Source organism: Mizuhopecten yessoensis, unplaced genomic scaffold, assembly GCF_002113885.1.
Source record: "Mizuhopecten yessoensis strain PY_sf001 unplaced genomic scaffold, ASM211388v2 scaffold10343, whole genome shotgun sequence".
In the NCBI taxonomy this organism is placed as follows: domain Eukaryota; kingdom Metazoa; phylum Mollusca; class Bivalvia; order Pectinida; family Pectinidae; genus Mizuhopecten; species Mizuhopecten yessoensis.
Window position 1 is genome coordinate 100,080 of NW_018408499.1, and position 24,700 is coordinate 124,779.

At 34.9% G+C, this 24,700-nt stretch overlaps 2 protein-coding genes across 2 annotated transcripts in view; both read right to left on the minus strand.

The window, feature by feature from the left end:
• Positions 1 to 7,444, minus strand: part of LOC110460273 (tripartite motif-containing protein 45-like) — a 39,238-nt gene extending 31,794 nt beyond the window's left edge. Inside the window, exon 1 of the mRNA XM_021513096.1 lies at positions 7,372 to 7,444. The gene's annotated coding sequence lies outside the window, so the exon portion shown is untranslated. The remainder of the gene's footprint in view (positions 1 to 7,371) is intronic.
• Positions 7,445 to 16,849: 9,405 nt separating this feature from the next.
• Positions 16,850 to 24,478, minus strand: LOC110460267. The gene is made up of 6 exons (XM_021513090.1): positions 23,944 to 24,478; positions 23,105 to 23,161; positions 21,311 to 21,351; positions 19,622 to 19,661; positions 18,991 to 19,034; positions 16,850 to 17,736 (listed from the first exon to the last, which is right to left on the minus strand). The coding sequence occupies exons 1-6, from the start codon at positions 23,979 to 23,981 to the stop codon at positions 17,381 to 17,383; spliced, it is 576 nt and encodes a 191-aa protein (XP_021368765.1). The 5' UTR covers positions 23,982 to 24,478; the 3' UTR covers positions 16,850 to 17,380.
• Between the last annotated feature and the right edge of the window lie 222 nt (positions 24,479 to 24,700).

A 24,700-nucleotide genomic window follows, 5' to 3' on the forward strand; every position in this document is an offset into this window, starting at 1 on the left:
TTTTGCAAAGTTTTGAATCTATCCTAGATGCATTGCTAATTCCTTTCCAATACAATAAAATCACTTTCATATTAGGATTGTTTACACAAACAGAACGGTTTAATAAGAGCGATAACGAAATACTTTTAATGATTAAGCAATACATTTACAGTTCTAGAAGTAACAATAGAATGCTGAATAACAACTCTTCAAATCAAGGACCATTACACCGTACAAAGTTATATTGCAACTGCTAAAGGTGAATGCTAAATGCAGCGATTTACTGCATTCTGGGAAAAATGGATGCGGCTAATAGAGCTTGTGGACTAATTTTTAATACAAGTGTAGTTATAAAGATGTACGTACACACATACACATGTATATTTTGAATATATGTTAATTATGAATTAATTATATTGAAACTGCCCAGTACTCTGGCAATATATTTTGCTGATTCTGGTAATATATTTTTAAGTACTATATGAGTATAGTTTGACATCCCTGTCTCTGGTATCTATCCCTAGAATTCACCAATATGATATTTTTGCAACAGAATATCTATGCCTATTCATTCCTTTTCTTTTTCCTTTCTTCTCTCTTATTTCTCTTTCTCCTTTTCGACAATATTATACACATATCAGATAAAGCAATTACAGGAGTTTTATCTTTTTGTAGATAGAGTGCATGTGAGTGTGTGTGAGTGAAAGCGTATAGGAGTGGGTATATCTGTTCGTGCTTTTTAATGAAGTGAAGTATATGATTTGGTTCTGAAATAAAATATAACATGATGTGGATTATATTGTCCGTCATAAAATGTGTATACATGTAATAATATATTAAAAAGTAAAAGTGTTATGCTGATCTTCCTCATCATGAATATGTTAATCATGATTGTTGAGTGTACCAACTAAACAAATGGTGTTGCAGTTTGGTTCAGTGGCTGTCTGTTGAGGTGTGTTGCTGATGACACCCATTGTATGGATGATGACAATGACGTTGAGGATGATGATGATGGCTATGAGGAACGGATAGTTTAAACGTTTATGATCAGGATGCTGATGAGATAGTGATGCTGATGTTGATGATGATGATGATGATGATGATTGTGAGAATGATGATATTGGTGATGATAATAACGACAACAATCAGGATGATGTTGACGATTCTGAGAATGAGGATGATGATTGTGAGGATGATGATGATTATGAGGAAGATGATAATGGTGATGATGATGATGATGATTGTGATGATGATGATGATGATGATGATGATGATGATGATGATGATGATGATGATGATGATGATGATGATGATGATGATGATGATGAGGAAGATGACGACAACATTCAGAATGATGATGATGATGATGATGATGATGATGATGATGATGATGATGATGATGATGATGATGATGATGATGATGATGATGATGAGGAAGATGACGACAACATTCAGAATGATGATGATGATGATGATGATGATGATGATGATGATGATGATGTTTGTGTGTTAGAGAGTGTGAAAATGAAAATACCTGTCCTGTACCTATATTATGAAAAACTGTTGGAAAAATAAATTGATAAAAAAATAAATATATGTATGATTGTAAGCTTATTTGGAGCATATTTTTCGTTATATAACAAACAAACGACAAGTGAAAACTTTCTTCATCGTCACATTGTGGTCTTAGGATGATAAACGGTTTACTAGTCCAGTCATTTCACCTAAAACATTTAACTGTTAACTTCAGCCAATATCTTTAACTTATGAATAGTTTTAAACCACATTGATAAAAAGTATTCATAAGTTAAAGATATTGGCTGAAGTCAACTTTTTGTTAAAAATAAACAATTTGCTTATCTCAGTAACAGTATTTCTTTTTAAAAAAAGTTTTTATTGTATACGAGTCTCAAAATACCTTTACTCATAAATAATAACTTTAATAACAACCCTCAAAGTTAGCAGGAGAGCTACATTTCTGTGATAAATTCCCATGATCCAGACTCTAAGCAGAGATATATTTTCTAGAATTAATGATAGGAAACATAGGTCCTATAAGTGGAACTTTTCTTAGCAAATAGAACTATCTGAGTTCTTTCAACATATAAACTAGGTCAAACTAGCATATGGTCATGATACAATACAATATACTTATATACATTTTGTGTAAAACAAGTAAAAGGTAGTTTCTAGTTTGTCAGCTCCAGGAAATGATTTTCTGGGTATTGTCTGCGCATATCATTTTCTACGTATTACTGTAAATGAATTACGAAACTAATCGGCCATTTGGGATAACGCTTCGAGAACGACATGGGGGGGGGGGGGGGGGGGGGGGGGGGGTCAGAAAAGGATATGCAGACTTACCTTGCAAATCGAAGTCAGCAAGACTATTGCATATCTATTAGATAACATCTAACATTCATTAGAATTTCAGTGATGTGAAAGGTTTCAATATCCTCAGCAACAGCAGGGATGTGGGGATGGTAGCCCCCATAACGGTAGGGATACTGACCTACCGTACGCGTACAGAACGAATTATCAAGATTCTTGTTTGCATTAATATTATTTGTGGCATTCATAATATTTTTGATGTTTTTTTAGGAATTAATGCCCTTAATTTACTTTCTATATCCTTATTTATTTATTTTTTTCATTTCAGAATATTTATTGTTCAGATCTTAGATGCAGAGGAAATGGACAACAGGCAAAGCCCATGAGCGCCCTCTCCTTACAGTTATAAACAGTTTAAACACATTATATTGAATTGAAGTAATGATAAAACATGTATATTATGTACATGAATATTGATATTTGCATGTCATTATTAATTGTTTTGATAATGGTTGTACAAAAACTAGATTTTACAAAAAAATGGCAATTAAAATTATGCTGGTGGACAGCACATAGTACAATTATGTACTGGTATCATTCCATACAGCAAAGTCATGTGAAAAAAGATAAACAAGTAAGTGTAATCTAGTAAAAGCGTCTTGTATCTTTAACGAATCTCTTAACCATCTCTAAGATACTTATATTCATATTGATATCGAGTCTTCGACATCCTTAAAGAAAAGTCTGAGTATTTAATGGAATAATGTCATTAAGAGCAGAAATGGAGTTCAGGAGAATTTGCCTTTGATTAGTATACAGAGTACAATGGAAGAAGAAGTGATAACAATCCTCAACAGGAGAACTACATAAGCAGACAGGGGTTTCAATTAGGTGAGATTCAAATAGATCTGAATTCAGGTTACTGGCACAGTTTCTAAGTTGACAAAAGGTAATATTAAATTTTCGATCACCATTGTATTTAAAAATATCAGTATATTGGGGTTGAGAGTCCATTTCGAATGAGTGTAAAAATCTCTTTTTATAGATCCAATGGATGTCATTGTGGCATACAGGCAAGATGGATTATTCCATTCAGACATCAGTTTCGGGAAAAAAACTGGCATTATATAACTGAGTTCTTGGTATAGGAACATTAAAAATGATATTGTGGCGAAGATGATAATTGTCAGTATTATCATTAATGTACGGTTGAATTATATCATAGACATGAGAGGGACATTTCATATTATATATTTTATAAAAAGTAATTTTTTGATGCAAATGTCTTCTTCTATTAAGTGTTATAAAACTAGATTCTCTATATAAGATAGCATGACTTGTTCCACGTCTTAACCCTGAAATAAAACGTGCTGCTTTTAGTTGGATAGACTCCAAGACACTGCATTCATTATGCGCGCAGTTTGCCCATATAATATTTGCATATTCCAGAATTGGACGTATAAATGTGCTATATATAGTTTCGAGTGATTTTCTATCAATTTTGTATTTCAACATTCTAAGTATATTAATTCTTTTATAAGCTTTTTCGTATATATAGTTGATGTGGTTAGACCAATTAGCCTTGCCGTTGAAAAACAAACCTAGGTGTTTATGATTAGAAACATTAATAATTGATGATTCATCAAAATATTGGTTAGGATGCAGTGTCTCATAGTTAACCCGCCTCGAGAAGAGCAGGGCTACAGTTTTATCTGGATTAAAGATAATTCCCCATTTTCTATACCAGATTGAAAATTCCTTAGATCGTCATTTAATATATTAGCACATTCTTGCCTGTCTCCCTCAATGAGACCATATAAGGAACTATCATCAGCAAAAAGTTTGAAGTTTGAGGCCAATTCATCACCAATATCATTAATATATAATGAAAACAAAAATNAGACCGTCATGCCAAACTCTGTCAAAGGCTTTGCTAATATCACAGAAAATCATTCTGGCCTCTTTGCCTTTGTCTAAATGTTTTACAATTTCATCGTATATAATTAATAGCTGATACACTGTGGAATCCTTAGGTAAAAAGCCTGACTGATTCTTAGAAATAATGTTATATCTTGAGAGGTAATTGAACATATACTTAAAAACAATTTTTCAAATAGCTTGCTAAATATAGGGGTAACAGATATTGGTCTATAGTTGGATGGATCACTTTTATCTCCCTTGCCCTTATAAATTGGGGTAACATGAGCATTTTTTCAATCTATTTGGTAGCTTTCCGGTAGAAATAGATTTGTTGAATAAGAGATTGGGAAACCCCTTTTATGAATTTTGGAGGAATGCTGTCAGGGCCTGAAGGTTTATTAGTATTGAGTAGATCAAGCTGATCAAGAATGTCCTGTTCGGTTATGTCTATTGTTGAAAAGTTATGTCGGGCTCGGGGGCAGTCAGGAGGTAAATCGTCAGCATTCTTTTCAGTTACGGAAATCGAAGTGAAATAATCGTTAAAAGATTCCGCTTTATTTATGGGGTGGATTTTCAGTTCGCCGTTGATAATCAATGGAGAGTCATTTTCGTTTTTTGTTTTTGAGATTCATAACCGATTTTGCAATACGCCACCATTTCCGGGGGTATGGTTTTATCAATTAAAGAAGATTGAAGTTTAGATAAATACTTTTCTTTAGCTTCCCGGACTACGGATATCACTTCATTCCGAATAGATCTTAATTTTACCCAAGAAGCTGGAGTATTATGTAGCTTAGCTTTGGAATGCTGGTGATTTCTTTGTCTAATTTTGAGTCTGATACCATTAGTCATCCAAATTTTATCATTAGGTCTTATAGTTACTGTTTTATGGGGCACGAATAGGTCGATAGCAGTAAGGATTTTATCAGTTAAAAGAGAGTTCATATTTTCAATATCACCTTGTAATAAAAGATTCCAGTCAATGGACTTAAGATACTCATTTGCCCCGTCAAAGTCAGTGTTATTGAAGTATAATAAAGTCTTTTTATATGCATGTTTCTTTAAAGTTTTAATCCTATATCCTTATGTGTTTGAGTCGATCACTCCAAACAGCCAAACACCAACATAACTGACGATAACATATATATGCTAGATTGTGGGGTGTTTTTTTTTTTGCATTTTGCATGCAACTAATTGTTGCTCATTATTATAATTTCCAAAACACGTTATTTAATGGAAATTATCCATGTCAGATGATTTCTGTCAGTGTGTTGACATTCCATGCTGCAACGTCTTTCGTTGATGGTGAACTTAGTTTTATTTTAAAAAATGGCTTCGTTTCTGTAATACAAATGGCTAAAATAACTATTTTTTCTAAGGGGTTTAAAGTCCTGAAAAAATCTACTTTTCATTTTAGAGAGTCCAGCACGTTCTTATAGAGCGACGTTATAAGCGCGTATTCTTAGTTCTCGTTACATTCAGAAAAAAAATTAAAGCAGAATCCAGAACTCTCTACAAAGCGGCCACTTACGTTCCCCTGTGGTGTGACGTTAGGCTGTGTCGACTGTATAAGTAACAGTTTAAAATCCCACTCTTACAGGTTGGGAACAGAGATCTTAACATACTTTGGTCTGTAGCATTTTTGGGGATGACAACTCAATGATAATTTTGTTTCTATTTTTTTCTTCTTTTCTGTAATAATTTGTCTACTTTCCAAGTAGGATATGGAGAAGTTTGAAAAGTTTTTTTGCGAAAATGAATCGCGTCTGGCCAGCAACAAAGTGATAATGACATTGTACTGAACTGGATTGGTTAAACATTGAACTATGCATACCGTGAACATTAACTATTGCATAACTTCTTACATTTGTGTATTTTACTTGACGATATCATTCAATACACATTTTTGTCAGCTTAGCTCGACCAGACAATGACATATCCAAAACAATATGCTGTTTTAGGACACACTCGGATGGCGCAGTGGGTAGGGCACTCGCCTTTCACAAAGACGACCGGGGTTCGATTACCCAATCGGACGTGGAACTCCGGTTTCCTCCCACATTACGACCCATGCGCGCTAACGTCAAGGCCAACAAGAGTTGTTTATTCATTCACAAAATTTCTGTTGAGTCCTATCCGGATATGTACAACAATCTACACGTAATTAGTATTCCTGCAAACAAAACTTACTGGAAATGACCATTTTCGAGGTTGATGGACAGTGTACCTCTGCATTGTAGGTTACCAAAGCGTTACTATTATAATAAACCGGTCCATTTTACCGTCACGTTTCCTAACGATACGTTTCTATTTTTGTTTAAAGATCAATAAATTTAAATCTTGTCTCACAACTGCGTATTCATGTAAATACATGTGTGTATACATTCACCTAGTGTTAATAATCATTCATACAATTTGTTGTCCCGGTTCACTAGAATAACTACAGTTAAAATGTACGTGTGTCACTGGCTTGGGGTAAGTTACAGTATAACAACAGTCTACGGCTCGGGACCAGTTCAAGGCATTCGCGTTTTTTTTGCATTACCAGAATAGAAGTCGCAATAATATAATGCACAGTTTGTATTTTAAGGCAAAATTCAAATAGTCCACGCCCCCTGCCTTACCTAATGCGTTAACGTGTTCTTGAGAGTATGATTGTACGTACTTATTGTAATACCACTTACTCTAAGGGTCATGGATACTCGTAATGTTGTCACTTATTTACCATATATTGTCAGGTTGAAAAACCAATGTTGTCTTAAAATAATTACGAAAATGTCCTTACAAGTTGGTACTTATAAATAAAAATATTGGGATAGAAACTTTTAATGGAAAATGAAGATACATGGATATTGTCTACAACATAACATATTGAAATTAGTGTTAAGTGTCAGGACAATAATGTACAGATATTTGAACATAATAGCAAATTAATTTAAAAAAGCGTATACGTTAATATATAGTTACTCTAGATAATGACTCTAGATGGCCATCTCACTGTACTAACATGTATGATAGTATTGTAAGTGATATAAAAGGGGGGAAAACCCACCTACGTATTGAATACAAACAAAGAAAAACGTACGAATATATAGTTGATGTTAAGTTGGAGATACTGGCACTCACATTAATTGTACTTACCTATAGAAATGATTTGGTAATAACATATGTTGGTGCGATCACAGTACACAGCACTTCTGCCAAGCCAAGGAAAATTCTAATATCGCCAAAATACCAGTTGAAACAATCTTTAGAGGAATGACAACCCCTTTTGTGAACATTTAGATTACATGATATGGCTTGTTGCCAAATGTATTGTATACAATATATAGAAATTAAAATTTATTTTGTGAATGACGAACACATTTCAATGTTAAAAACTATAAACAGTTTTGAGGACAACACAAATATGAATGTTGCAGCCGATGAGTCATGCAGTATATAATTTCATGTAAAAAGACTTTAAACCCATAACGTGTCGGTGATAACATATACATTCAAATGTGCACCTCATCCAACAAATGGTCAATCCCATACAAGTATAGGTAGAATCAAGGTAAGACACAAGACCTCACAAACTGACGAATGTGCTAAAGTCAATGCGGACAGGCTTTGCATAATACTTGATCATGGCTTAACTATTATCCTTTTTATCTAGAGCTACAATGTGAAAAAAATAATTACAGCTACGGTCGTCATTGTGACCGATTTCCCGGATGATCTGGATGTGTGTCCAATAGGAAAAAGAAATTTTTGGTTGACATTAAGAACAGGTTACCAATTTTTATATTTAATATTCTTAGGATGGTTTGGGTCATACCATTCTGCCATTTATCTGTAAGGGATATTATGATGAATGCTAGAAACACGTATTCTCTGTTTTTTCCTAAGGTTTCATCACGTAAACCTTTGTATCTCCCTTTTGTTGTCTTTTTTCATATCAATCTTAGAAACAATTATGAAAAGACACTAATATTTAAACAGGTACGTTGACTCATTTACTAATCTAAGGTGGGTCAATTTTAAGTCTGAATACCCTTTCTATTTAAATTAATGTACTGACAAAGACGTACAGACGACAGCCCTTTAAACTGCAGATCAATTTCATATGTATTTGCACAGTACACGGCACTGGAAATTTAAATGACACAAACGATTATATGCTATAAAAGTAAGTACCTGTATTTGAAATCACGTGCAGTACATAATGCAACGTTAACGGGATTCGCCTAGCCAGTACTGATGATCTGTGCTGTATATAATACATGTTGTAATAACTTAAAGTAAACAAGGTATGTTAAAAAAAACGATGTTTTCTGGTCGACAGTGGAACACTGGCCAAAATCAAGATTAAAACTTTCTAGCAAGAAAAACAATCATTTCAAGAGATCCGGAGATATGGCAGGAGTACAAAGTAATAAGGGACCAAGTAGAAAAAGCAAATAAAAACTTTAAATTTTTAAAAGTGAGCTATCTAAAAAGGCGAAGTCCAATCCCAAGGCGATATGGCAGTATATAAGGTCTTTAACCAAGACAAGAACAATTATTGGTGATTTACACACCGATCAAAACGATAAGAAATCTGCAAAAACAGAAAGTCACAAGAAAAAAGGCGAATACATTATTAAACTATTTCCATAGCGTAGTGTCGTGAATTCGGTGTGTGTTTATTACACACCGTCACAACAAGTAGTTGTAACTGCTCTTAGCTTCTGAAATCAAATACAAGGTGGAGGAAAATCACTCACGTGTTGTTTGTTCAATGTCAAGATATTAAGAACCCGCGCCGAGATGTCACATCCAGGTTGTCGGCGCGGTTATCGGTCTAAGGGAGATACCAAAATTCACCACAGCAGTAAACAATAGCATGCAGGAAATGGTGATTAACATCGAGAAAACAGTTTCACGACCCTCCAGTTACTTGCAGTCTTAGACACGTAAACAGAAGCAATTGATCGTGGCAACTCAATTGACACCATATATATGGACTTTCAAAAAGCGTTTGATACAGTACCACAAAAGAATAATAGGAAAGCTAAAATCGTATGGTGTAACAAGCACAATTGTCAACTGGATCAAGGATTTTTGCACGATGAAGCACAGATTATCGGTAAACGGTAACATGTCTAACTGGGCAGACGTCACATAAGGAACGTCATATATAGGCTATTTAAATGCTGGAAAAATCAGGAAATATTATATAACCTTAAAGCACCGATCGAGAGCGGACTTCATGTTCGGTGCGATACAACGATCGAGTCTAGTGGAGAGGACCTATAGAGGTCCTATAGCTGCACTGGAAACTAACTCTAAGTACATATCAACAAAGAAGGTACCTTTACTTAACACGCCCGGCTGTTAAACGCGTAAGTGGCAATAACTTAAGATGTACCGTGTAACTATGAAATGATATTTAAATTTTGTATACGCTGTAATGTCAAGGTATAAGTCTATTGTGAGTAGTAAAACGAACGTGACCAAAACAAAACAGACAATGCAGTTCATGTCATTTTCCTGTATTGAAGTTGGTAATCATTCTGCCTATGAATCGCATCTTGAAGCAGATTTGATGCTTAATATTGATCACGATATAATTAATGTTAACTATATTATAACTTTCAAGCCACAAACTCTTAATCCCTCTGCGTCATTATATATATAATAAGCATGTTAAAATTCAACATTAAAATAATTGCTCAAAGTGTGATAAGAATAAAAATAGAATTAGGGTATATGATAAAGATGTACTTCCTATAGGGGGTATGTATATGTATCTTTTATGGGCTCTCATCAAAACGATCACTCACTTTTTGAATTGAGTACTTTATGAAAGAGCACTCACTTTCTGAATTGAATACTTTATAAAAGAGCACTCACTTTCTGAATTGAGCCATTCATAAAGAAACACTCGTAATTAAGTTTTTATTAACGAGCACTCATTTTCAGGATTGAGTATTATATAAACGAGCACTCACTATCTGAATTAAGTACTTTATAGACGAGCACTCACTATATAGATCGACTACTTGATAAACGAAACAACACTCACTTACATCGAGGACGGATTGAGTTACACCTAACAATATGCGCTCTACTTCTGACTTTGAAGGACAACTATGTATATACATGTCAATTGCATGCCTTTAATTTATTCCTGTGTACCACAGGGACTGTACTTGGACCCAATTACTGTTGTAGTTTTTTTTTACCAATAAATGATATAAATGCATCATTAAAATATTTACAGTTTAATAGTTTCTTATAAAAGTAAATGTTGTTTAAACTAGGTTTTCCCTACTTAATTTGGGAACAAGATGGCATTGAAGGTGTTTTGAGGCGTTTAAAATAGTGGCTATGTAGTTCAATCCTTGCATCAACAATCAGGGTTTAAGACAAGTACAGTGTAGCGTAAAATATAGCAAACATATAATTACAGTTGTAGGTTATTAATAAGAACAACACAACACATGTGTATGAGGTCTTACATAACACTTGTTTATTGTATAAAGCTACATATCCCCTCGTGTTCTACGGTCACTCGTGGATGTACAAGTACATACAAACATGAACACATGGTGATACGTTCGTGTCGTTTAATAAATTTTTGGTAAAACTCTTCAACTTACAACAACTCTGTATGCATTCAGCGTTTTAGAATATTTGAGATATTGTGTCAAACTTTGTTTTTTATTGTTATCTCATTCTCTTTACAAAATTATAGATATAAATCATTGTACAATCGAATCAGATAAAAATCAAAGACAGTTTGCTGAAATTTTGAAAACAAACTTTTGATAAATTTGCATGGATTCCTTAAAATTTAAACATTGCTAGTATTCATCAATTATCAAAACTTTAAAATATACGATATTTTATACTATCATATATATAAAGGTTACTTTAATTACAAAATGGATATATTCTGTTTATATACTAACATATATCTATAGATTACTTCATTACAATATAGATATATTCTGCTTTATATACTAACATATATATATATAGATTACTTCATTACAATATGGATACATTCTGTTTATATACTGACATATATATATAGATTACTTTATTAAAATATGGATATATTCTGTTTATATACTAACATATATCTATAGATTACTTCATTTTTGACGGCGTATACGGTATTATGAACGCATTTGACAACGAACATATTCTATGGTGTGCGTAAGCGCGCCATAAAGAAGAGCGAGGGTGTAATACATTTGCAGCTACAGACAACTTTATTAAACTTAAAATAAATTATTTGCTTGGTCTCAATTTCAGTATTACTTGGATTTTCTTTAATCGCTTGCCTTGGAAAGACTTGTTCAAACCAGTATTCAGACCTAATATATTAAGAATATCAACTGTGTCGGCTGTTGTCCGAGTCAAACATACAATATCAATTGAATTAGTTTAAAAAAAACATGGCATTGAGTTCTTCTTAGAATTCCACAAACATTAACTGGTTACATTTTAGTGATCCTGCTGTTAACGATCGATTTCCCCGTGTACAGTACCATCATTATCAATATCAGAATCAGAGTGTTTATTCCAGTGCACTTACCCTCCGCGCATTCTACCGAAAGTGTTATCGGAGTTATTCACCGGAGCGCTTATGCTCGTGTCTTCATTTAGCTTAACTATGTTTTAAATTGTAAATACTATGAAATTTACTAATTCATGTGTATTTATTTTATTATTATTTTTATCCATATTCATGCAATTTTACTGTAAATGTTTTATATCGTTAACATATACCAGAGGAAAATTGCGATTTGCCGTTTAGCGGATTCAACTCTAAATCACGCTGCGATGTGCTAGTCACTTGACGATGTCATTAAGGCAGCTTTTCAAAATGCCCATAGAGATAGAACAAATACTTCAAGAACCCCTTTTTGCAATGCATCAATACAAATAAATGATCACCCCTTATTCATCAAATCTTACATGGAAAGTGGAATATTCGCCATGGCTAACTTATGGGACAAGCAAAGAAATACATTTTTTAGATAAAAAAAACTATTTTAGAAAAACTCTTAAATAGGTGTAATTGGAAAGCAGACATTTTTTAAACTAGAAAGGCCATCCCATCCAATTATACACAAGTGTTAAGAAGGGAAACCCATATCCCACCATCACAGAAAAAAACCACACAACTTAAAAATCAACAAAAACTTGAAAATATACTTCCAATCGAATAAACTGATTGAACCGAGAAAACTTAAATTATCAGAAATACAGAAAATTTTAAAAAATAATACAACTTTAAGACCAAAATGTGTAATTAAATGGGAAGAATATTTTGGAAATGAAATAGAAGGGAATCAAATATGGAATAATGCGAAGGATAGCGCAATAACTAATACAATCAAACAATTTCAGTGGAAATGTGTACACAGAATCATATACAAAGAACACAAATTACAATTAATGAACAGATCCGACGGACTGTATCATTTATGTCAAAACACCCCAGAAACCCTCAATCACCTGTTTTATCAATGTCCCTTTGCTACTAGTATAATCAATATAGTACAGGGAACATTTTTGACCAGCTACCGGACATGGATGAGGACAAAATGATATGTGAAGAGAGTATGATGCTAAGAGTATACAAAACAAGTACAAGCTATGGTGTGATGAACTCTGTTATATTCACACTAAAATACTACATATGGAAAGGTAGGAATATAAAAAAAAATATCAAGATAAGACAACCACTATAGAATCAACTATTGTTATATTTTAAGAAATGTTAAAAAGTAGTATAATACTTCACTTAAAATCTAGCAATAAAACTCAACTTCAAGATTTAAAAAATGCATTAGAGCATTAAAACTGCTGTTTATAAGCTATCAAACCTATTTCTTTTCGTGAAGTCTTGTGAATCGAAGAGAAAAAATCATCCTACCCACGAACGTAAAATATTTTGAACTAGTTCCAGTAACAAATCGGGAGAATATTGTGATTTTTGACTGCCACCATCGTGAGTAAAATCGGCAATTTGGAATGTCAACGAACAAATTGACGAAGTTCATTTCCAAGCCACAACCCATCCCAATTGGAACAAGACGCAGACACCAGTGATTGCATCGGACAGCAAGGAAAAAATATCTCGAGCGGTGCTGTAACAGCAAACAGGATCGAGAAATCATGCTGTGTAATAGAAGCGGAAGCCGCTTTGAAAACGGTTACGGTTTGACTAGAGTGCATTCAAAGAGAAAAACAAAATCTTGGGACCAATCTGGCTATAAATATGGAACCTATGATTTCACTAACAAACAGGGGAAATACATCTCACTCACTCAGAAGCTAAGACGATTCAACCATCGTCAAAAAGACTGCAAACGTGAAATCAGAAAGGCGGATATGTAAACGATGTTATACAAGAGGGACTAGATCAGAACTCTAAACTATCCTGGAAATATGTAAAATCAAAGAAACAGGATATCATGGGGATGGCAGCACTAAAATCACAGGGCGCACTTGTCAACAACAGTAAAGAAAAAGCACAAATTTTACTGAACCAATTCTTTTCTGTATTCACCCGTAGTAACAACAACATCAAGCCAAAATCACGTATAAACATAAACCACTCGATTCCTAATCTAAATATTAAGCAAAGCTCCCTACGAAACCTAAATCCTTCCAAAGTTTCGAGACCAGATAACATTCCAAATCGCAATCTAAAAGAATGCAGACCATATAACACCCTTTGTGACACAAGACCACACTAACAACCGGTGAGCTACCAGTAGACCTGCTAAATGCAAACATTTCCTGCATCTTCAAAAAGGGAGACAAGCACTCGGCAGAAAATTATCGTCCGGTATCACATACATCAGTACCATGTTAAATTCTAGAACGCATAATATGTAAACATATATCAGACCATCTGGACAGACATAGGGTATTTACATCACTGAACCATGGCTCCCTCAGGATACTCCTGTGAAACACAGCTCATTACTCCTTTTGACGACCTACTAAGATCTTTAGACCGTGGCAAACAAGTGTACATGGCAATACTTGACTTCTCAAAGGCCTTTGACACAGTAACCCCACAAGCTAGAGTCATATGGGATTAGAGGACCCCTGCAACAATGTCTGAAAACCTTCCTAACTCGCAGGAAGATGCGGGTAGCCATAAAGGGAGAACTCTCTGAAGAGGCCACTGTTGAGTCAGAAGTACCACAAGGAACAGTACTAGGACCCCTACTCCTTCTTTGCCACATACATGACTTACCAGATTCTGTGAAATCAACAGTTAGACTTTTCACAGATGACTGCCTACTCTATCGATAAATAAACTCAATCAAGGACCACGAAACACTTCAAGACTACCTTAAACAACTCGAGACTTGGGCTGCAAACTGGGTGATGAAATGTAATGCCAAACCATTTTACATTCTTTTTATTAAGAAGAAAAAGCAAAACACATACCAGCTTAATGGACACAACTTAGATCACGTACAGACAAACCCATACCTAGGATTACAGCTATCAGGGAATATGAAATGGAAAGAACATATAGCAAGTACTACAAAAAAGGCCAGTTCTACCTTATGCTTCCTAAGACACAATCTACAATATTGTCCAAGAGAATGTAGAAATACATTGCTCTTGCCAGATTCATCTCGGAATACGGAGCAATAATTTTTGACCCGTACATAAAGACAAATATTTACAAATTGGAAAGTATTCAACGGAGAGGAGCGCGTTTCATTCAGAAGGACTACAGAACAAGGGAAGATAGATTCATGACAGAACTTTTCAGAGATCTACAACTTCCATCACTAGCATCAAGATGAAAACAAAGAGATTAACATTCTATTATAAAATCGTGGAGCGGCAAATTCCATCAATGCCAAGCAAAGACTTTATTCATTTCCAGCGTGAGAAAAGGAAAACACGGCAGCGTAAATTCCAGGACTGCGAGACATCCAGACCAATTCCAAATTCAATCAGGAACAATAATAGAGCAGTCATAATACCTAACAGCAACACCGAACAATACAAAAACTCATTTTTTGTGACAACAGCCACAGATGGGAACCACCTGGACGACATCACAGTCGGGCACAAGAAAAAGAGGCATTTAAAGCATGAATCCCTACCAACTGGGATTAACCGAAGCTAAGCATCGCGTGCGTACTTAATCCCCTTCGCATTTAAGCTATTTTGGTCTCTGTGGAGTATAATATAGATAGATGCATACATTTAAATCGCAGATCTTTTTAATAAATAAATAAAATCTACAACACATGTTAAATCGCGCTCTGTTAATCTGGATTAAGACAATCTTAAACTATTTACATTCCATATATGTTATACGTTTCAAAATAATTTGAGACAGTGACAAACATGATGGAAATGAAAGGGGTGCAGTATATTCTGTTAAACTGTGAGACCATTGAAACGACGTTTCAATGCTAAGGCATTACCACTCAGACCCACACCCAGACTATTTCGTACTCCGATTGAGTTGTTGTGTGCAGTATAAAAATACTGTACATTTTAAATCACTGGGTCATGTACTAGTCACTTGATAATGTTATTAAGATAACTTTTCAAAATGCAAATTTAGAATTGATGTCTCAGAACTTTTAAATAAATAAACAAAATATACAACACATTTTATAGCGCTCTGTAAATCCGGAATAAGACAATCTTAAACTATTTACATTACATATATGTTATACTTTTCAAATTAATTTGTGAGACCATGGCCGCTACGACATTTCAGTGCTAAAGCATAACCACTCGAAACCGACCCCGAACTATTTTGTACTCCGATTGGGTTGTTGTGCGCATTATAAAAATACTGCACATTTTGTCCTGACACGATTTCGAGGATCAAAACCAAGCCATTTGCTCGGCTGCCAATAAATCTGCTATTCGACCATATATACATGGAAGATTTAGTAATAAGTATTAGAGTAAAGAGTCAAATTACATTGAATTATAATGTTATCACGCTCCAGCTATATTGTAGTACGTTATAAAGGATTTTTATGACAGGTTTTGTGTAGTTTTGGTATGATAATTCAAGGACTCGTGCATTTGTTTACAGTCTATGAAATCAACTGTTATAAGATACATATTGTAAAAGTAGGGGTCGTAAACGAGAGGGTGAGTAATACCTGATAAGATTCTGTAGATTATAAATCGAAACTACAATACAATGTAAGAGTTACGTCCCATGTCCCATTGACATCTTAGCTCGATCTGTATATGCTTTTCTATCACGAGTCACGCTAGTTTCTCGCCGTTGTGTGATCTTTTTGTGCATAATAAATCCATAATCTGTATCACTGTTCATGATGAAGAAAAAACGAGAGAGTCTTATGAATAAGATGCATGCTAATTTTGTGAAAATTGTAATTAGAAATATTGCTCTCATTAGACTTCAATGATATACTATGCTCGTAACTCTGTTAACATCGTGTGTAGACTACAGCAGTAAATCTACAGGGATGTTGACACTCTCAACAGTCCTCAGTGTAACTCCGATAACTTTATGTGTAGACTACAGTAGTTAATCTTCAGGGATGTGGACACTCAACAGACCTCAGTGTAACTCTGACAACATCGTATGTAGACTACAGAAGTTAATCTACAGTGATGTGGACACTCCACAGATCTCAGTGTAACCTTGATAACACCGTGTGTAGACTACAGTAGTAAATCTGCAGGGATGTTGACACTCTCAACAGTCCTCAGTGTAACTCCGATAACTTTATGTGTAGACTACAGTAGTTAATCTTCAGGGATGTGGACACTCAACAGACCTCAGTGTAACCTTGATAACACCGTGTGTAGACTACAGTAGTAAATCTACAGGGATGTTGGCACTCTCAATATACCTCAGTGTAACTCTTACGTCCACCAATTCATGGTTGTACACCCCAAACACCGGCCACAGTGGCTGTGACGTATCTACTCCGCCGATCTTTGTTAACAATGTGTTGTTTACAACATCCACAAAGCTGATAGTTTTACTCAATGTGTTTATATTGACACCAATCCTTATATCAGCTGTTGTACCTGCTTTGCTGGAAAGTGATTCTCTGGTGAAGATTTCGTCATTATTATTCCGACATTCAAGTGTTGTACTGTTCCTGTTTCTACCACTAGTGCGAGCTTAGAGAATCGATTTACCATGCTTAGTTTCCCCTATGCAATGACAGCTGTCCATTTCCTTTTCCCAAACTAATCCAACTTCAAACACAAGGTTTCTACCAGTTAAATATTTAATGATTTTGTAGTGCACGTCTACCTCATAGTAAACATTGTCGGGGGGTGAGACAGACCTAGACCCATTCACACCTTTATATTTCTGCAGGGCGTGTCCTCCAGTCGGCCAGTCGTGAGAGTAGAGCTGTTCATCGATCTGTCCGTCAGGTGGGGGAGGATGTCGGGTGTTAAACAGAGTCATCCGGTCTTCTGACAGGTAACACGCCTTGTATAAGGTGTCCTCGTCCATGTGCATGGTCAGGTCTGTCAAAATAAATCATATAGAGATAAAGTTAGACATTTATATATTTGTCTGTGAGTATGTATAACTTTAGCAGATCAAGTCTATCTTTACATGCAAGATTATCATAATCATGCTGAGATACATACAATGATACAAATATATTAATAAAATATGTGGTTTTATACAAAAACAATACAATAAAAATAAAATGAAAAAAGGGAATGGCTACAACATCGTACAATATATATATATGATCTTACGTGAGTTTCCATGTCATTAGAGAATTATCAGGAGAAACGTTTCGGGTCGAGTGACATAAACAAATACTCAATCATAGCTTGTCAAAGGGACCAGTCGGTCTTGAAACATTGCGATACGTGTAATACGTACATTGTTTGTGTAGAAAGTAAAACTTTGATATCACATATTTCCAAACTGTTGAATCCTATTGAAGATATGAGTTTAATAATTTTTCGTTTTTGCGAGCCTCTGGCGAGCTAAAATGAAAACTTCGTTACGAGTTTCATAAATCTCACATAATGACATGGAAACGAAATACTATCCTTTTATTCATTAAAATAGTTAGCTTTGACATGACAGAACAATACCATCAAAATGTAGGTCAGATCTATTTTCGCTGTAACAATTAGTCAGAAATAATTTGCAGCTGGAATGCTGAGACAATTCTTCACAAAGAGATATTTAGTGCTGACTGATACCTAACGATTTTGAGACAAAAATATGTTATTGCTACCCTGTATATATTTACTTTTGATTAAGTGTCTGCTTTCTTTAATACTATCCTTGTGTGATAATTTTATTTTACATTAAAAGACAAACCAGAATTCCATTTTTACCAACTACTTCTTAGAGCACATGTAAAATTACATTCAAAACAACTCGTCTATGGTCACGTAAATAGACTTTTAAACTAAGTCTTGAGAATTGTACTTTTGAGTAGCGATTGAGTTTACCACGGGCATGTAGTGTCACAGTTGCACAGCATCTTACTACTGGCTAAAGGAAATTTCAGATCAATTGTTTTCCATGCACGGTATATGCAGTAAACTTTAATATTACAGTTCTGGAAAATTACATTTGCTAGCAATACTGCAATTAATTAAAGCTACAAACTGAGCTTTGGCACAGGAGAAGCATTACACGTATAAGTGGTACTGAAATCACGGTCAGATCTCGACAATGACAATAAACGCTGAATATGTCGATGTTGTAAGCTCTGACATAACGTCAATAATTGAATTAAGATAACATACATTCGATTCCGTCAGTTTTCTTTGCGGGAGGAGGAGGCGTCTTCCTGTAAACAAAAGGTAAACGTTAAGATTACTGGCCAGTAAAAACAAGAGATACCATGGAGTAGAGACAAAAAGGAAATGTCGGAATTCATTGTCGAATTAAAAATATAACCACACTAACCAAACCAAACAGGAATGTATCCTTACAAGCAGACTTGCTATTAGCTACTTAACTTTTGTTAACAGCTGCTCAGCTGTATCTGTCTACAAGCTTATCATAGATGCAGCAAATTAAATAACGACGAGGAAAATCATTATTGCCATATATAATTAGCTTTCTAGCGAAAGCGGCTAATCTGTTTACCTTCGAAAATGACGGAGTGGACGTCAACATGTTGGCTACTCTGGTTTAATGACGAAATATAACCATTATAATATACATTACGGGATGACAGAGGTGTATAATTACCTCAGTTTACAGTCTACTGTTAAACACCGACGTCATACATAGGAGTCTGTAGAAATATAATGTATTTATGATTAGTTTCAACTTCCAGGTCATTTGTATAAAAACGTATTTCTGGTAACCTCTTTTTTTAACGTGATTGTCGGCATTAAACGTTAGAAGAAATAATGAACGCATAGTTACCCTCCAGTTTCTTTCATTCCTGGTCGTCTTTCAGTTGATGCTTTTTTTTCGAAAGAAGACATAACAGATTTTAGTTGTGTCACTCAAGATTTATATCATCTGATTTATTGTTTAATTGAATTACATATGTTCATGAAAATATTCCATTTCGTTTCATTTCAACAGATTTTATTGAAATGGTGTTTTGGTCAAATGGATCGAATAACAGGCAAGCCTATATAAATTCTTTCCATAGTTGGCTAGAGTGTTTCAAGAATTTTATAGTACTTTAGCTAAATATGTTTTATAGATATTTTGAAATGAAAAGATATAAATGTAAACGATAAAGTAATTAAAGGGAGGTAACTCACTTTTGATTACTTACAATACAACATAGGACATACACGCACAGACACACACACACACAAACAAAACATAAATATAGTTATTAATTATCATAATTACACGTGTACACATGTGTTACTATTTAACATTCGATATAGTTAAGAAGATAGACCAAAGGTCCATGTGCAAGTACTGCACAGGTCATCACCACCTAAACTGTGTATGAATTTATTTATATGTAACTATTTAATCTACTATTTAGTATACAGAATTAACCCGATATGAACATTTATCAAAAGGTAAAAGCTCTGTAGTAGAGCACAAAATAAACAAGTGAAAATATTTATTACATAATCAAATGAATTCACAGCCATGTTCAACTGATTTCATAGAAAATTACAGTTTTTGTCAATATCAGGGCTTTCTAGATCTTGTAAAAGTTAAAACGTTTGGATTTCCCGATAAAGTAAGGTATATCACGAAACATTAGTCTGTTTGTATAACCTTTGCACAACTAGGACAGTCATGTAAAATAATGTCGATACCGATATGGTTATGGTCAAAGGCATAATTACTGAGTGAGTTGAACAAATTAATCCACAAATCATAGTAAATAGGACAACGTGGAAAAAATTGAGAGACTGTTTCCAATTCATCTGAACAAGTACATACTGGACTATCAGTTAGGTGGTCATGATGCAAATCAAACTTTAAATCACTACAATAATTTCTAAGTTGGGAAAGAATAATGTTTGCCCTTCTATCACCTTCAGTTTTGAACATTTTACAGATTCACTATCAGTTCTAGTATTTTTATCTAATCACATTGAAATTCTCGTTTTGAAAAAAATGTGATTATTTGTTTTATTATGTTTGTTTTTGTTTTACAAAATAAAAAAAAATCTGAACAAGGTTAAAAACAAACATGCATATGTAAAATTGTAATAGAAGAAGATAACTATTATTTGTCGAATTTTTTACAAGTTTGAAAATATGAATCTGTATATCTTCCCCTCCCCGCTATGCTAATTTACTATTTTAGACATTAGATTAATAAATCTAGCAAGAGCGCTTTACTGGTAATGTGTAGTTCCGTGTTCGATTGCTTGTTGACTAATAAGGATAAAAATGACCTCAGTTGCTTCGTTACAGACTCGGCTATAGAGAATAACTCTTTAGCTCAATCGGTTACATATATAGCTCAATAAATAAGATGAGAGAATGATTCTGATACAGCTTGGAAATGACTATTGTCAGCTACAACCAGACCTCGACATTAACAACTGAATTGACACTGAACCAATTAACATGGTGGCATTGTTAGTTCTTACAATATGTCTATAGAGTTGAATTAAGGTAACGTACTTTCTATTCCGCCAGTCATCGTTGCGGGAGGAGGCGTCTTACTATGAATAAAAGGTAAAAGTATAAATTACCGGCCAGTAATAGTGAAAAATGCCATACGTTGACGACAAAAGGGCGAAGACGAAATTCGATCACTTTTCAACAGGACAACATAAGTAATCGAAACAAAGGAAACGACTTTTTTATCCTTACAAATAAACAACTAGCTGCTAGGGTTTTGTAAATAAATGTCCTGCTGCATTTTTCTACTTATCTACGCCAAATCTAAAAATCGGATCAAAAATGTAAAAGTTTCATCTTTTCCTCATCAATTTAACACTTTATCATCGTTATGAATTATTGAAAGTTTCGGCGTTACTGAAAAGACCACAACCACTTATATACAGTGACATTCGATAGTTATTAATACATGTCTATATTGTACTCGGGGAGATTGGGATTATGTTACTCTCAAAATCGCAATTATTTCTCTTTTGTAAAACAAAACAAAAACCAGTGGAATTGTTCAACCTTCTGTGCGTACCTATTACTTACCGTTATATATCTCACTTAACTTTAATCGAAGTCCAGTTTAGTAACATATATATATATATATATATGTAATACATTTTAAACAGATACGCCATACTGGCCAATCATTATCTTGTCATCGTTTTCTATCTGAGAGATTCAGCATCAGATAGAAGTAAAGTTTACGTTTAAAATACTTCCGGTGGGTTGAAATGGACGGACGTCACCAAAATGTCCAGTAAGAAATAATGATTTTGTGATTCCTCCATCTATATTACGGAGCTTGGACTGTACACGGTTATTATGGACAGTGTTTCTAGACAAACTGCAGGTATTTAATGTCTTTCCACTTGCCAAGCATTGTTTTATCATTAATTAACATTGACGCTCCATGACCTGACCAGCGGTCACCCGACGCCATCTTTATCTCTCATTCCGACTCGCTGAAAATTTTGTTACTTTACCCCTCTATTAACGTATCATTCTACACTTTCCACAATGAACTCTGATATTCTCGCTAGTGTTGCCAATATCAATGAAATCAAAGACCCCGAAGTTATAAGTGAAGTCATTGAAAAACTCATGAATAACAGTCTATTCAAGGAGTCATTACTATCCAGCCTAGGAATACCGCAGCTCTATCGCCAGATAGCCGAGCTTGAGTCTCGGCTAGACGACATGGAACAGTACTCCCGCCGTAACTGTCTCAAGTTCCGGGGCATCCCTGAGTCCAACCACGAGGACACCGATTCGCTTGTTATTAATTCATGTATCGAACAACTTGGAGTCCATATCGATCTAAACGACATAAGTAGGTCGCATCGGGTCGGCCCCAGATCGTCACTACACCCCCGCGATATTATCGTCCGGTTCCTCTCCTACAGAATCAGAGCCCAGATATACGAAGCTAGGTTCTGTCTCTTCAAGAAACCTGTCGCAGATGACCAGCCTCCAGCTGAAACCCAGCCCTCCTCGGTCGTGAACCCATCTACCACCTCGCCCAAATCTCTCGCTCACCCAGCTCTACCGAAACTTTTTCTAAATGAGGCCCTCACCAGCCAGCGTGCCAAGGTTTACGCCAAGGCACGGTTTCTCAAGAGCAGGAAACTCATCAGCAGCACCTGGACCACAGACGGCAGGATTATAATTCGTAGCAACACCGGAGAAAAGGCTACTGTCACTACCCTGTCCGAATTATCCTCATACCCTGATCCACCTATCCGCCAAAATCGAACTGGCTCCAAACCCTCATCTGCTGAATTCCTCACTCCTAGACGTACTTACACCAAATTCAGAAACCAGTCCACCGCCAGTACAGCTGTTTCCAACCTGTTCACCCCTCTGCCAAAGGAATAAAGTGTTTACCATGTGTTTACCATATATTCTCATCATGTCGTTTATAGTGTTTCATAAGTAGTCTATAACTATATTATTCCATTATCTCCCAATTTATACATATATTAATTGATATTCACTCGAGCTAGAAGATACTAGGGAGAAATGAGTACTTTTGCTATCAGCTTTTTTATTGTACTACATTATCTTATGTTGATATACACACAACCAGAGACATACCATCAACCTCCCCTCCATGTGTGTCATGTATATATATTTATTTATATGAAAAACAAATATATTTTGTGTACAGACGTACATGTACCTTGATTTTTCTAAAAGGTATGCATGAGTTGTAATTTCTAGTCTGTATCCATTTTTTTCTCTCTCATATATCCAAACATGCATGACACATATGTCCATGCCCATTGCATGATGAGTGTGTATATTACATGTTTATGAGAAGTTTATCAAACCAATCTTGCTAAAATTAATAAATCTAAACTTATGCTAAGTCTACATCCTTGATCAAAATAACAATCCATAGCTCTCGATCACTTCTATGATAAACCATGGCTACAACCCATAAGAATGTACCCCCCTTCCTAGTGTAATGCAATATTATTTGTATACTAAATGAATGTTTTATCAATGCCAGATGACTATCGGCAACCCAAAGGCCTATATAGTAGTTTCAACGTATACTACGGTATATATATGTAGTACTGACAACCATATATGTCAACCTTACTTTAGAATACCAGTGTACATGTGGTGTGTTACTTTACCTGTCCGATTCTCCTTGGTATCTATTTATTAGATACATTTCCTATCCAGGTTACCGAATCGTAATCAATGCTAATCCTGATTGTCGACCAATAGTAGTAGCAAACTCTTTCATAATCACTGTATAAGAGCTGACATATCCCTTGCATTAGTGTAACTGACATTCTTCTGTTTTGACTAGCATATATATGTCCTGCCATCCTTGCAACAATACTAGATCAGTCTCATGTGTACAGCAACTACTTTTAGTGTCATTCTTACCTTATTAATCATTAAATATTAGTAAGGTTATCTAACATCTCTCAATATGTATCATGCATTTTCTCAGTCTTCCCTCGTGGTTAAATCCATTGTTTTTAAAGAAAATCCTCAATGTTTACAAACAATTCATGGTCTGCTGCCCAAACTGAAAAGTCATCTATTCATCGACCCACGTGCGTATGTTATGTGTCGCGCGCAACCACGCGTGATTACAAGCACGGTATCCTAAATATAACCACATGTAAGAATACACCATAGCTAATCTTGTGTTATGGACTATATCAGCCTGGTGTTATATCCTTGTTAAGCTCATTACCAGGAAAATGTACTCGATAACTTATTCACATACTACTTTAGGCGTATAATGTTTAAGCCACTAAGAGATTGTACAAAGTCTTTATCATAGAAATGTTTGTATTAAATACGATTGTATTATAGTATAAAAAGCTTCTGTATAACAGCGAGCTTTGTTTACACCATGTGTTGCGTCTGATGGAG

Coding starts and splice junctions, on each gene's coding strand:
- LOC110460267 (XM_021513090.1), bottom strand. CDS start 23,981: ATGTATCTAATAAATAGATACCAAGGAGAATCGGACAG. Junction 21,352..23,104: donor GACTGGTTTCTGAATTTGGT/GTAAGTACGTCT, acceptor TTTTATTCATAG/TAAGACGCCTCCTCCCGCAA. Junction 19,662..21,310: donor GATGACTGGCGGAATAGAAA/GTACGTTACCTT, acceptor TCGAAAAAAAAG/CATCAACTGAAAGACGACCA.